General features: G+C 33.1%; 1 protein-coding gene across 2 annotated transcripts in view; it reads right to left on the bottom strand.

Moving 5' to 3' along the window:
• LOC114340314 (kinesin-like protein KIF12) overlaps positions 1–13,739 on the bottom strand; it is a 139,664-nt gene that overhangs the window by 15,432 nt on the left and 110,493 nt on the right. Inside the window, exons 12-13 of one of the 2 annotated variants that reach the window (XM_050658316.1) lie at positions 9,121–9,346; positions 1,534–1,648 (exon numbers count right to left, since the gene is read on the bottom strand). In XM_050658316.1, the coding sequence (XP_050514273.1) occupies positions 1,534–1,648; positions 9,121–9,346 (341 nt within the window). The remainder of the gene's footprint in view (positions 1–1,533; positions 1,649–9,120; positions 9,347–13,739) is intronic. The other variant, XM_050658317.1, reaches the window with a different exon arrangement.

The raw sequence follows: 13,739 nt of genomic DNA, 5'->3' as shown, positions 1-13,739 counted from the left end.
TATCTCTCTGTCAAATGCTCTGAAACCTTGGGTTCTGGTAGTCCTTGGTGTGTAGAACAAAAGACTCAATGGGCGCATAGCTCCAAAAAATCATGGTTTTAAGATATAAGCCTCTTAGTTATAGATACAGTGAGGACGTTTGAGTTGGAATAAATTCATTTCCTCGAGAATTGGCGACTCTAGAGATAAATTACAAATCAGGTAGATTTTTATTTTTCAATTATAATTTTTTGGCATATATATCATACTAGTGACGTCATCCATCTGGGCGTGATGACGCAATCGATGATTTTTTAAATAAGAATAGGGGTCGTGTGATAGCTCATTTGAAAAGTTATTAAATTCTCTATTCAATAATATAAACATTAACAATATTATTTATACAGGGTGCCGAAAAATGTTTTTTAAATTAAATTAATTGAGACAAAAGGAAGAATGTATATAATTTATTAAATTCGAAATACATTTTACTGTTGTCCAAAACCAGGAAAAAATGTTCATTCGATAAATAAATATTGTTTTTCGCTTAAATTCAATATTAAACCTGCCACCCACCTGTCCCTTAGCAGTTTGAACATTTAATTTAAGTGAAAGAGGTCGTGTGATAGCTCATTTGAATGGTTATTTAATTTTCTCTTCACTAATATAAACATTAACATAATTATTTATACAGGGTGCCCAAAAATTTTTTAATTAAATTAATTTAGACAAAAAGAAGAATGTATATAAATTATTTAATTCGTGTATTACTGCTGTCAGAAAACAAAAAAAATGTTAACTTGAAAAATAAACATTGCTTTTCGCGTAAATTAAATGTTCAAACTGCTATAAGAGGCAGGTGGGTGGCGGCTTTAATATTTAATTTAATCGAAAAACAATATTTATTTATCAAAAAACATTTTTTTCCTGGTTTCGGACAACAGTAAAATATATTTCGAATTAAATAAACTATATACATTCTTCTTTTTGTCTCAATTAATTTAATTCAAAAAAATTTTTTGGCACCCTGTATAAATAATAATGTTAATGTTTATATTATTGAATAGACAGTTTAATAACCTTTCAAATGAGCTATCACATGACCCCTATTCTTATTTAAAAAAATCATCGATTGCGTCATCACGCCCAGATGGATGACGTTGCTAGTATGATATATATGGTACAAAATTATAATTTAAAAATAAAAATCGACCTGATCGACCTGATTGACCTCCAGAGTCGCTCATTCACGAGGAAATGAATTTATTCCAACTCAAACGTCCTCACTGTACCTATAACTTCAGAGGCTTATATCTTAAAACCATGATTTTTTGTAGCTACGCGCCGATTGAGTCTTTTGTTCTACAAATAAGAACTACCAGTACCCAAAGTTTCAGAGCATTTGACAGAGAGCCATTTCTCATAAGGTTTCTGCGGGGTCCTTTATTCATTGCGTTGACCAACTATTCTTTTTTAAACAATGGTACAGTAACTACATTTATAAATAATAATTTTTTATATTACAATAATTATAGATAGTATTTGGAGCCTTACCGAAGTCTTTTCAGTTACTGAGTTCGTCCAGATATTGGAAATGTCACCAGCAGAATTTAACACCTCCGCAGAATACGCCGGTCTAGCTGGAATTAGAGGAGAGCTGCAACATATTCTAAAATAAATACATGGACTGTCAGCAAAACGTCCATTAGAAAGTGTCTTTCAAACTGAAATCAGCGCAACAAAAATAAGCGATCAATGGAGAATTTCTAATGGAAGCTTTAGCAATTGAAACAAGTATAATGCAATATATTTGATAAGTAGTATTGCGATAAGCTGTCATCAAATTCGTGCAAACCAAAAGTATTGTGAAGCTATCCTACGTATAGTAAAGACCATGTACTATGGCCGGTTTGGAATTAAGAGATGATTCTTCTTCTTTACGTGCCATCTCCGCGACGGAGGTTGGAAATCATCATGGCTATTCTGATCTTAGATGCTGCTGCTCTGAATAGTTCGATTGATGTGCATCCGTACCATTCCCTCAAGTTACGCAACCATGAGATTCTTCTTCTTCCTACACTTCTCTTGCCCTGGATTTTCCCCCGTATAATTAATTGAAGTATGTTGTATCTCTCATTACGCATAAAATGCCCCAGGTATTGCAGCTTTTGTGTCTTGATGGTTTCCAATATTTCCAGTCGTCTGTTGACTCTTCTCATTACTTCGTTGTTTGTTACATTCTCGGTCCATGATATCTTCAGGATTCTTCTATACACCTACTCTTCAAACGCTTCCAACTTTTTAGTAGTCGACGCGTTAAGTGTCCATGCTTCTATCCCGTAAAGCAGAGCCGAGAAAATATAACACCTTGCCAGCCTAACTCTCAAGTCTAATTTCAGTTCTCTTGCACAAAGTACCTTTCTCATTTTATTAAAGTTTGTTCTTGCTTTCTCTATTCGAACTTTGATTTCTTTGGAGTAATCGTTTGTATGATTAATTATTGTGCCAAGGTAGTTGTAGTTTTCGACTTGTTCTAATAGCCACTTCAGACGATGCAAGTGATTGCGCAATTGATTGCACAATTTCTTGCGCAAGAACTTGTGCAATAAGTTGCAACTAACTTTCTGCAATAAAGTGATTACACGGTGCAAACAATTGCATGTCATAAACTGACATGCAATTGCATGAAATAGATAGAAACTTTGACAAAATAGCATAAATTTTAGGTTATGTTGTTTTTATAAATTAAATGTAATTTTTTGAGTAGAGTTATCAGATATTAGATTATTTATGTTATATAATAATTTGACAAACTTATAATACAATATTATTTATTATAACAAAATCAATTAATACCTAATGCAAGTATACCTATAATAGGTACATTATTCATTTACAAAAGGAAACAAGTTGTAAGAAATAAAAATATAAAATAGTTTTTTTAATCCCTATGTTGCATAATTAAAGTTATCCACCAGAATAATGTTATCTGTGAAGCGTGAAATTGGTAAAAAGTTCCTCTAGTTTTGTTAAAAAATTATTTAGTTTGAAATTTAGCATGACTGAATGTCAATTGTCAATGTAGAAAAACAAACAGTGTAGTTTTAAAAGTTACTAAAAATATAACCAAATTGCAGAAAAAATTGCATGAAAAATAGGACATGTTCTATTTAGCTGGAACTTCTTGCAACAAGAAGTTGCAGCTTTTCTGTGCAATTTTCGTATGACACGATGCAATTTCTATTGCTGCAAGAAATTGTGCAATTAATTGCGCAATTAGTTGCATCGTGTAAAGTGGCTATACAGTTTTACCTTTAATTGTCAGGCTTTCATAATTATTTTGGGTTTTTGATATCCTCATAAATTTAGTTTTCTTTATGTTTATTGATAATCCATATTCTTCTCCATACGCAACTATCTTGTTCATTAGCTTTTGGAGATCTTGAAGGTTGTGTGCTATTATGATAGTATCGTCCGCATATCTAATGTTGTTAATTGGCGTTCCATTTACCTTTATTCCTGCTGTTTCTCCCTCAAGAGCTCTTTTCATAATTTCTTCAGAGTATGCATTGAATAGTAGTGGTGACAATACACACCCCTGTCGCACTCCTCTTTTAAATTCGAACTCTTCTGAAGTGTGTTCGTTAATGCGTATGTGTGCCTGCTGTTTATAATATAGATTAGTTATAATTCGAAGGCCATTGTATTGTAATTGTTTTGCTTTGAGGACGTCCATTAGCTGTTTGTGAAGGATTTTATCGAAAGCCTTGTTGTAATCTATGAAACAGACGTACATATTCTGGTTCACATCCAAGCATCTCTGGATTAGTGCGTTGAATGCAAAGAGAGCATCACGGTTACCTGCGCCTCTACGGAATCCAAATTGGGTTTCTTCAATATCCATATCAAGTGTTTGGTAAATTCGTTTATGAATGATCTTTAAAAACATTTAAGTCTTAAGAAATGATTAGCAGGTCTCAAAGAGTTATTCATTTAAAATTTAATTCCAAGTCACTTGAAAAGTAAATTATTTAATTTCCTATATTTTACATTCAGTAAAAGGATGTTGTATTTTGTTGCTCAACAGAGCACTAACATGCTATACATAAATATGTAAAAGATATCTCCGCTTTTCTAGTCCATTATTCTTCTTCTTCCTGTGCCATGCTCGATTATCGTACGTGGACTGACAAATTAGCTATACTAATTTTGTTGATGGCAGCTTGGAAAAGGGATGTAGGTGATCTGTTAAACCATTCCCTTGGATTTATAAGCCATGACGTTCTTCTTTGACCTGGTCGACTTCTTCCGTCTATCTTGCCTTGTATTATTAAATGAAATATATTATATTTCTCTAGGTAAGGCATAATAATGGCAAAAATATTCTAGTTTACGATTAGACTAACCTTCGACACCATATGAAAGAATAGAGAAAACATAACATCTTACTAAACTAATTTTCAGTCTCAAAATTATTATTTCCACATAATATTTTGTTACATTTTGTTTATCTTAAAAAATGCAGTTCTGGGGCCTGATTCTAATTCATTTCGAGGTCGCAATTTAATTTCGACTTCGCCATGACAGTCGCAATTTATAGCGATTCTTATTTATTTCGATATTAGTTCCAACTGGGGATATTAACGTTATCATTTTGACACTGCTCAGAATTTGGGTTGGTCCTCCTTAGCACTCCTTAATCTTCTTTTTTTCAATTGGTGCTCTGTAAAAATTTTCCTCGGAAAATCCGAGTTTTCCGAAAAAAATCTGCAATTTTCAATTAAAATTTTAGGGAAGTAGGTACTTATTTATCAATAATTAAATAAATTGGTGATATGAAAGATTTTTTATAGTAGATTATATTATATATCAGGAAACCGGCGACAATCTAACCAATAGTTTAGCAATAATTAAAATGTTAATTAAAAAATTTCGGTCGAAATAATAACCAGATAGATTATGATACACCAGAATAACTGTGATTTTCGTATAAAAAGCACTATACCTATTCAACGTACTTTACAGAATTGAAATTGGACTATTTATTTGTGCGGTCTCAAGAATGTTATAAAGAAACAATTTTTTGGCTTATAAACAAATAGAACCCCTCAGAAAATATTAGATTAAATTAAGTTAACGCTATTTTTTCGAAGAAAAAAAAATTGAATTGCGAGGAGTGCTGGTTTCAGGTATAACCGGTCAAATTTGACCGGCATTTGCGACAGAGTTATAAACAAAAGGATATCAATATTTGAACCATTACCTTTTTTTAAAAAAAAATGAATAACCATTTTCAATTTCGTTGCAAAACGAAAATACAGCCGAACCATATTCTAGTCTAATCAAAGAGTGCCGCAAGCACCTCTACCGGTTTCGAAACTTATTAGTCTCTCATCAGGAGGCACATATGCTGCTCTCCCCGATCCAACCAAAACAAACCCCAGCGTGCAGTCCCGAATTGCAACGAACGAAATGGCATAGATGCCCTAGCGGCAACTGCTACCAAAAAGACTAAGTTTTCACTCTAATGGCATATAGAACATCCCACCAGAATGAAAACAATGGGAATCTTCTCTGGTTACACCTCCGAGGCTTCTACAATTTGCAAGCCATATGGATGCTGAGACTAAGGAAGATGAGGGAATTCTACAATTTACAATTCACGTCCCATCTGCTCAGCGCGGTAAAGTTCCAACGAGAATGGTTCCCTTCATACTCCACACAGAGTAAATGTAAATCAAAAATGAATAACCATTTTCAATTTCGTTGCAAAACGAAAATACAGCCGAACCATATTCTAGTCCAATCAGAGAGTGCCGCAAGCACCTCTACCGATTTCGAAACTTATTAGTCTCTCATCAGGAGGCACATATGCTGCTCTCCCCGATCCAACCAAAACAAACCCCAGCGTGCAGTCCCGAATTGCAACGAACGAAATGGCATAGATGCCCTAGCGGCAACTGCTAGTAAAAAGACTAAGTTTTCACTCTAATGGCATATAGAACTTGCTTGCTTGAGTGCTTGCGGCACTCTCTGATTGGACTAGAATATGGTTCGGCTCTATTTTCGTTTTGCAACGAAATTGAAACTTTACCGCGCTGAGCAGATGGGACGTGAATTGTAAATTGTAGAATTCCCTCATCTTCCTTAGTCTCAGCATCCGTATGGCTTGCAAATTGTAGAAGCCTCGGAGGTGTAACCAGAGAAGGTTCCCATTGTTTTCATTCTGGTGGGATGTTCTATATGCCATTAGAGTGAAAACTTAGTCTTCTTCATTACCTTTTTATTTCGGTCCTCTTTGTACATACAAATTTTCATGTCTTCAAGACACTTATAACAAAAAAGATTTATCTCACCAAATTATTTAATTAATAATAAATATACAAAAAAAGACGGTTTCGTTTTGATTCAAATCTGTCTCCTGCCATCCCCCGATAGCGCTATTTCTAGGTCTACCTGTTATCAAGGAGGCTATGCAAGAAGACAAATTTACATCAAAACTTCCGTAGTTCTCGGTATACAATAAAACTATTTATACCGGAGTAAGGTTAGAACGCCTTCTATCGTGGAATAAGTGAAATAAATGTCGACTCGATTCTAGTTTTCTGTTGACCCAGACATGAAAATATCAAAAGGCACCGCTAGGAAAATATTCCAAAAATGCGGTTCAGAGAACCTATAGCTGGTACATAATAGGTTCTCTGAACCGCATTTTTGGAATATTTTCCTAGCGGTGCCTTTTGATATTTTCATATCTGGGTCAACAGAAAACTAGAATCGAGTCGACATTTATTTCTTTTAATAATAAATAATTACTTCTCTAAAATTTTAGTTGAAAATTAAAGATTTTGTTTGGAAAACCCAAATTTTCCGAGGAAAATTTCCGCCAAAGGAAATCGGAAAAAATATCTATGTGCAGAATTAAATTACAGTGAATTTTTATGTGAGTGTTTTTGGTTTAACGTTAAAATCTTCTGAGTTACAGACCAATAATTGAAAAAAATATTTCGGAGCGCTAATTTGTTTATAAACCAAATGGCACACTTTTTCTACGGACTTTGCATAGCTATATTACTAATATATGAAATCTTAAGATTTGATTCCAATAGCAATAAAATAGCTGGTACATAATTTTCCTTTTTTTATACTAATTTTCCCAGATTATTACCTTACCTCTTTCATTGAGTTGATAATTCATGTTGTGGATGTTCATGTCATTTTCAATTATTATATGTATGTATTTCTAATTTAATACTATTCTATCTAATTCCTCCAAAACCAGCAAATTTTCATAAGACCCAGCCATATTAATACCTTTTGCTTTAGTTTTCCTTGCAAGAAACAAACAAAACACATCTGATAAACTATACCTAACCTCGCTTTCGGCCATTCATTTATGTCCGTGTCACAATCGTCACAATAATTTCGACTCGAAATTATAATTTCAACCACTTTTAAAGAGTCGAAATTAATTGCGACCTATCGAAATGTAATGACGTCCTTATTAGTTGTTAGTTCAACTGAAATCTACATGGATCGCAAAGTCGCATTTCAACGTCGCCATATTGATTGCAACTTGTTTTGAGTCGAAATTTGAATTAGAATCAGGGCCCTGGTCTTCTCTGTATGTACGTATTTTAATTTATTTACTCATGTCCCAGATATCATTTAGATTATAACCAAGACAAGTGATACTATTTGTTCTCTCCAGCTGTTATAATGTTAAATGGAGGAAATGTTCCCGTAGGATGGGGATGGGGTGAGTTATAACTCGATACACCGTATGTACTCATCACTATTTTATTGGTTACTAAATACAATAACTGTGTATTCAGCTGACGATTGATTAGATTTAATAATAATTAATCCTCCCGTGTTAGTTGAATATGCATTTTATATATGTGTTCTTTTGTTTATATGTTTTTCAATGCCAGTTTGTAAATACATTATCAAAGTATGCTTTCACTTATTGCTAGAATTTTCTTTAACAATGCGTGATCCAGATTTACTAACCATGCGGGTGTGTGGTAATCATGTAATCAAAACAACATCGTAAAATATAGAAATTTTAATCTTTTTAATTAATCTTTTTAAAGATAGGATTTTTAGAAATTTTTGAATACTGAATTAAATCCTGTTATACTGTTCTCACCTGTTCACCATCAGCTGTTACCACTTCTGGTTGTATTGGCATTTTACTGACAACCATCACCTTTGTCTTTGTGGTGTTTAGCTTCAGTCCATATTCATCACAAATTGTGGTAATCCTATTAATTAGATGTTGTATTTCATCGTAACTATTTGCAATTACATAATACTGTGTCACCCGAGTACATCAAATTATCGAAATTGACGCCATTAATTTTAATATCACATTGAACACTTTCCAATGTTTTATTGAAAACAAACTATTAGTGGGAAAAAATGCAGCCCTATCTCACTCCTCTTCGTATTTGAAGTTCTTCAGAATTATCACTGCCAGTCCTGATGTTTACACGTTAATGCCAGAAAATATTTTTAATGATATCTGCATAGGTCTTTATCATACCTGCGGAAGAATGGCTATCATATCATTATGTTTTACTGAATCAAAGGCCAAAGGTCTTCTCAAAGTCAATAAAACAGATATAAACTGGATAGTCGACATCTCTGCATCTCTGTACCATAACCTGAATACTAAATAGTCCTTTGGTTCCAAGGTTATTGCGGAACCCAAACTGTGTGTCACTAAATTGTTCTTCTATTTTTTGGCAGATACTTAAGTGCAAAATTACTTCCATAACCTGGTCCAATATGTAGTAATTAAATTATCAGAAAATGAAAGAGAGTTAATATTTCAATCTGTTTCAGAGGCGACCATAAGTAAGTTTCTGCTCTGAATCAAAAAGAAAACGAACTGTCTCTTTAAGCAAAATTATAAAAAAAATTGCTCTTGTTTGCGCTGTAGCGACATCTAATTAAAACAATAAGAAGTTAAGTTCTATACTTCTTATTGTTTTAAATTATTAAAATTTATTCCTAAACCTGCCATGGAACAGGGTCTTTACTTAATCAGAAAAGTTAAAATCTCAAATTAATATAATATATTAAGAAATATTTACAAAAACTTTTATTGGTTTATTTGTTTATCAAATAACTTACGAGTTGACTTCCTCCAGTTTTTTTAATAGCCTCTCATTTTCTCTACAAACAACTTCATGATCTCTCTGCAGTAAATCTCTTGAGGTGAAAAGCTCAGCATTATCTTTCCGCAGGGCTTCATTTTCTTGCATATATAGCCGTACTAACTCGGCCAGTTGAGGTCCTTCCAAGTCAGCGAGCTCTTCTAAGTTGACTTGAGGAGGTGTTTGAAGAATTCTTTTTTCGACTATAAATAATAAGAACAAAATTAACAAATAGTGATATAGTTCAAAATTCGAAATCTGTTACCTTACTAAGGCTCACATACACGGGGCGAGTTCATAAGCTACAAACCGACATTTTTACAATCAACTCATAAACTAAACCAGTGCACTTGATGCAATGGTTCAATTAGCCCATTAGCTGCTTCTAAAAACGTCCTGAAAAAAATTGAACTGCCCTCGACTTGAAACACCACTTTTCTGCTTTTGAGCGAACTATCAGGTTATCCAGAAGGTATGTTACGTCTTGGAATAGAAAAAATAATAAGTCTAGCTTTGAACTAACATTGTCATAAAAGTCTGCCGCCTGAGACTTCAGCCATGTGTTTAACACTGTCCCGTAGCTCCGCATCGTCATCAATGCGCTGCGTTGCAAGCCAGGTCTTAATTGCTTGAAACAGGTGATAGTCGCTAGGTGCAAGATCCGGACTATACGGCGGATCAGGAAACACCTCCAACTTGAATTGAAGAGACAAATTCATCAGTCATAATGCTTGGCCGTCCACTTCGTTCTTCATCGTGCACATTGGTTCGGCCACTTTTGAATTTACCGCACCATTGACGCATTCCACCTTCAGTGATCACATTGTTCCCATAAACAGCACAAATTTCACGATAAATTTCAATTGGTTTGTTGTTTTTAGCCAACAAGAACCGTATTATCGCACCTCACAACTGGCGGGATTTTCGATCGTGGCACACATTTCAAACAGCTGTTGTAAAATAACGAGAAGAGATAGTGACTTCGCGCTAACACTGCTGGACAGCTACTGAACGCAAGAACGCCATGATGCTGAGATGGCCGCGCTAGCTCCGTCTCTAGCAGCTACAGATCAAAACGTAATGAAATTTCTGGATAGCCTCGTAACATGTAAAGTAGCCATGTGTACTCCTGGTAGCTTGTGCACAAGTGGCTAGTAGCATTGGTCTTGAAGTCTGTTCAATACGCCAGCTAGTTGGTTATTGAGCAAGTGGGAAATTTTGTGTGTACTCGACTACTAGCTTCCGCGATGGCTTGTTAGGTTGTAAAATCTCCCTGTGTACTTATAGACCAGGGCGGATCTGTGAAAAAACGTCTATTTTTGGATGTGCGAGGTGGCATTCGGATTTTTGCAGATAAAGTTAGGTGACAACTTCAATAATAATAATGGACTTATGCTACTTCTCAAATATGCCTGGAACATTAATCAGAAAATTAAAATATTTAAAAATCTCGAAAAACATCGATTTTTTCTACTTTTTTACTTACAACTTTAAAACGAAACTTTAAAGTCGTAAAGAAATAAAATAAAGATAATTGAATTTTGTATGATACACGACTAGATAAAAATGTCTTAAGTTATTACCCTTTCTGCAAAATAGCAATAGATACAAAATAAGGGGGCAAAATAAGCCTGTTTTTATTCAATGTTTTTCAACGACTTTGGTTGAACTTAGAACCTTCATAATTCGCTAAGAAAATTCTTACAACATACTTAAACCGCCCACCAAATTTCATTAAAATCCACCTAATAGATTTTGCGTAATCATTTTGCAATCTAAATTTTTTTTAAAAAGTTCAAATTTTTTAAAAACTTTATGAACAAAAAGTAGACCATTTAGAAGTTTGCTAATTTTTTTAATTATAAAGAGGCTCTCTACTTACCTAATACACTTTACAGAATTAGAATCGGATTATTCAAGCGGCCTCAGCACTGTTTTAAAGTTATAAACAATTTTTTGGCTTATAAACAAATACAGTGAGGAAGTTTGGGTTGGAATAAATTCATTTTCTCGAGAATGGGCGTCTCTGGAGCTAAATCGCGAAACAGGTCGATTTTTATTTTTAAATTCTAATTTTTTGGTATGTCATCTGCTCCATCGTAGACTCTGAAACACTGTTGTATGCGGACGATATGAAAATATTTCGCAAAATTAACCATATTTCCGACTGCGTTAAACTTCAACAGGATATCTCTGCCATTAATGAATGGTGTTTCAATAATCAACTATCCTTAATTATAAAGAAATGTAAAGTAATGTCCTATACCCGAAAGATCAATAACATACATTTCGATTATAATGTCAACAACATTTTACTGTCTTCTACCTCAGAGTTTAAAGATCTTTGTGTTATATTTGACAGTAAATTAACATTCTTCACTCATATTAATACCGTGGTTTCTAAAGCAAACAAATCTTTAGGATATATTATTAGAAGCTGCAGAGATGTAACGTCTGTTGAAGCTTTGCGTAGTTTATATTTTGGACTAGTTAGTAGTAAACTTAATTACTGCAGCGTGGTATGGAATCCTAATCATGCAGAATTTGTCTCTAATCTTGAATCTGTTCAAAAAAGATTCTTAAGATATTGTTACCTCAAAAAATATAACAGATATCCGGTTAGAGGCTACAGCTATAATTTACTCCTTTCTGAGTTTGGATTCCATTCACTGCGTAAGCAGCGTGAAATAAACGGCCTAATATTCATCTTCAAAATTGTCAATTGCCTAATTAATAGCGATGTTTTGCTCAGTCCTATAGACTTTAATGTACCACGAGCTGTGTCACGTTCAGGTGTAACTTTTCATATTTCGGTGCCTAATTCGCAACATAATTTCTATTGTCCGATAAAAAGTATGTGCAGAAGTGTAAATAACTTAAGATCTGTGCACATTTTTTTTTAATTTTACCATCTTTAAACGCGAAATACGCAATAGCTTACCGAATTGATGTCATGTTATTTTTCTTTATTAAGGTCTTTGTTTTTTTATTATTATGTATGTGTATTAACAACAGAAACATTTTTGGTTATTCTTTATTTTATTTTATATTTTGTCATCAAGTGTTCAGTCAATGTATTTTTCTTATATACACCTTTATGGGTTTATACCTGGTGGATGTATATTTCAGTAAATAAGTAAATAAATAAATAATAAATACTAGTGACGTCATCTATCTGGGTGTAATGACGTAATTGATGATTTTTTTAAATGAGAATAGGGGCCGTGTGATAGCTCATTCGAAAGGCTATTCAATTTTGTATTCAATAATACAAACATTAACATAATTATTAATACAGGGTGCCCAAAAAAATTTTTTGAATTAAATTAATTGAGACAAAAAGAAAAATGTAAGTAATTTATTTAATGCAAAATACATTTTACTGCAGTCAGAAAACAGAAAAAATGTTAATTTGAAAAATGAACATAGCTTTTCGCTTAAATTAAATGTTCAAACTGCTAAGAGGCTGGTGGGTGGCAACTTTAATATTGAATTTAAGCGAAAACAATAGCTATTTTTCAAATAAACATTTTTTCCTGTTTTAGGATAACAGTAAAATGTATTTCGAATTAAATAAATTATATACATTCTTCCTTTTGTCTCAATTCATTTAATTAAAAAAAAATTTGTGCACCCTTTATAAATAATTATGTTAATGTTTATTGTTTATATTAGTGAATAGAGAATTGAATAATCTTTCGAATGAGCTATAGCACGACCAATATTCTCATTTAAAAAAATCATCGATTGCGTCATCACACCCAGATGGATGACGTCACTAGTATGATATATATGCCAAAAAATTATAATTTAAAAATAAACATCGACCTGTTTCGGGATTTATCTCCAGAGACGCCCATTCTCGAGTAAATGAATTTATTCCAACTCAAACGTCCTCACTGTATTTGTCTATAAGCCAAAAAATTGTTTATAAACAGTGCTGAGGCCGCTTTAATAATCCGATTTTAATTCTGTTAAATGTATTAGATAGGTAGAGCGCCTCTTTATATGTAAAAAATTAGTAAACTTCTAAATAATCTACTTTTTGTTCAGAAAGTTTTCAAAAATTTGCCCTTTTTTAAAAAAAATTAGATTGCAAATTTATTATGCAAAATCTATTAGGTCGATTTTAATGAAATTTGGTGGACGGTTTAAGTATGTTATATGTGTATTCCACGAATATACGTCTGTTTTGGATTATCGCGACAACGAATATTTTAGTGTGCAACATACGAAGTACGAAACTATTTTGCTCTAATAATTACTCCAATAAACAACAATATAACTTGCAATTTACTTTCGTTCTTCATATTTTGCACAGTAAAATATTCATTGTCGCGATAATCCAAAACCGACGTATATTCGTGGAATGGGGTATACCAATTTTCTAAGCGAATTACGAAGTTTCCAACCAAAGTGGTTGAAAAACATTGAAGGAAAACAGGCTTTTCCCCCTTATTTTGTATTTATTGCTATTTTGCAGGAAGGGTAATAATTTAAGACATTTTAAACTAGTCGTATATCATATAAAAGTTAATTATCTTTATTTTATTTTTCTACAACTTTGTTCCAAAATGAATTATTTTAAAGTTATAA

The sequence above is a fragment of the Diabrotica virgifera genome, chromosome 8 (genome assembly GCF_917563875.1).
Source record: "Diabrotica virgifera virgifera chromosome 8, PGI_DIABVI_V3a".
Taxonomy (NCBI): Eukaryota; Metazoa; Arthropoda; class Insecta; order Coleoptera; family Chrysomelidae; genus Diabrotica; species Diabrotica virgifera.
The sequence above is the reverse complement of the archived record's forward strand: the minus strand, read 5'-3'. Positions and strand labels throughout refer to the sequence as shown.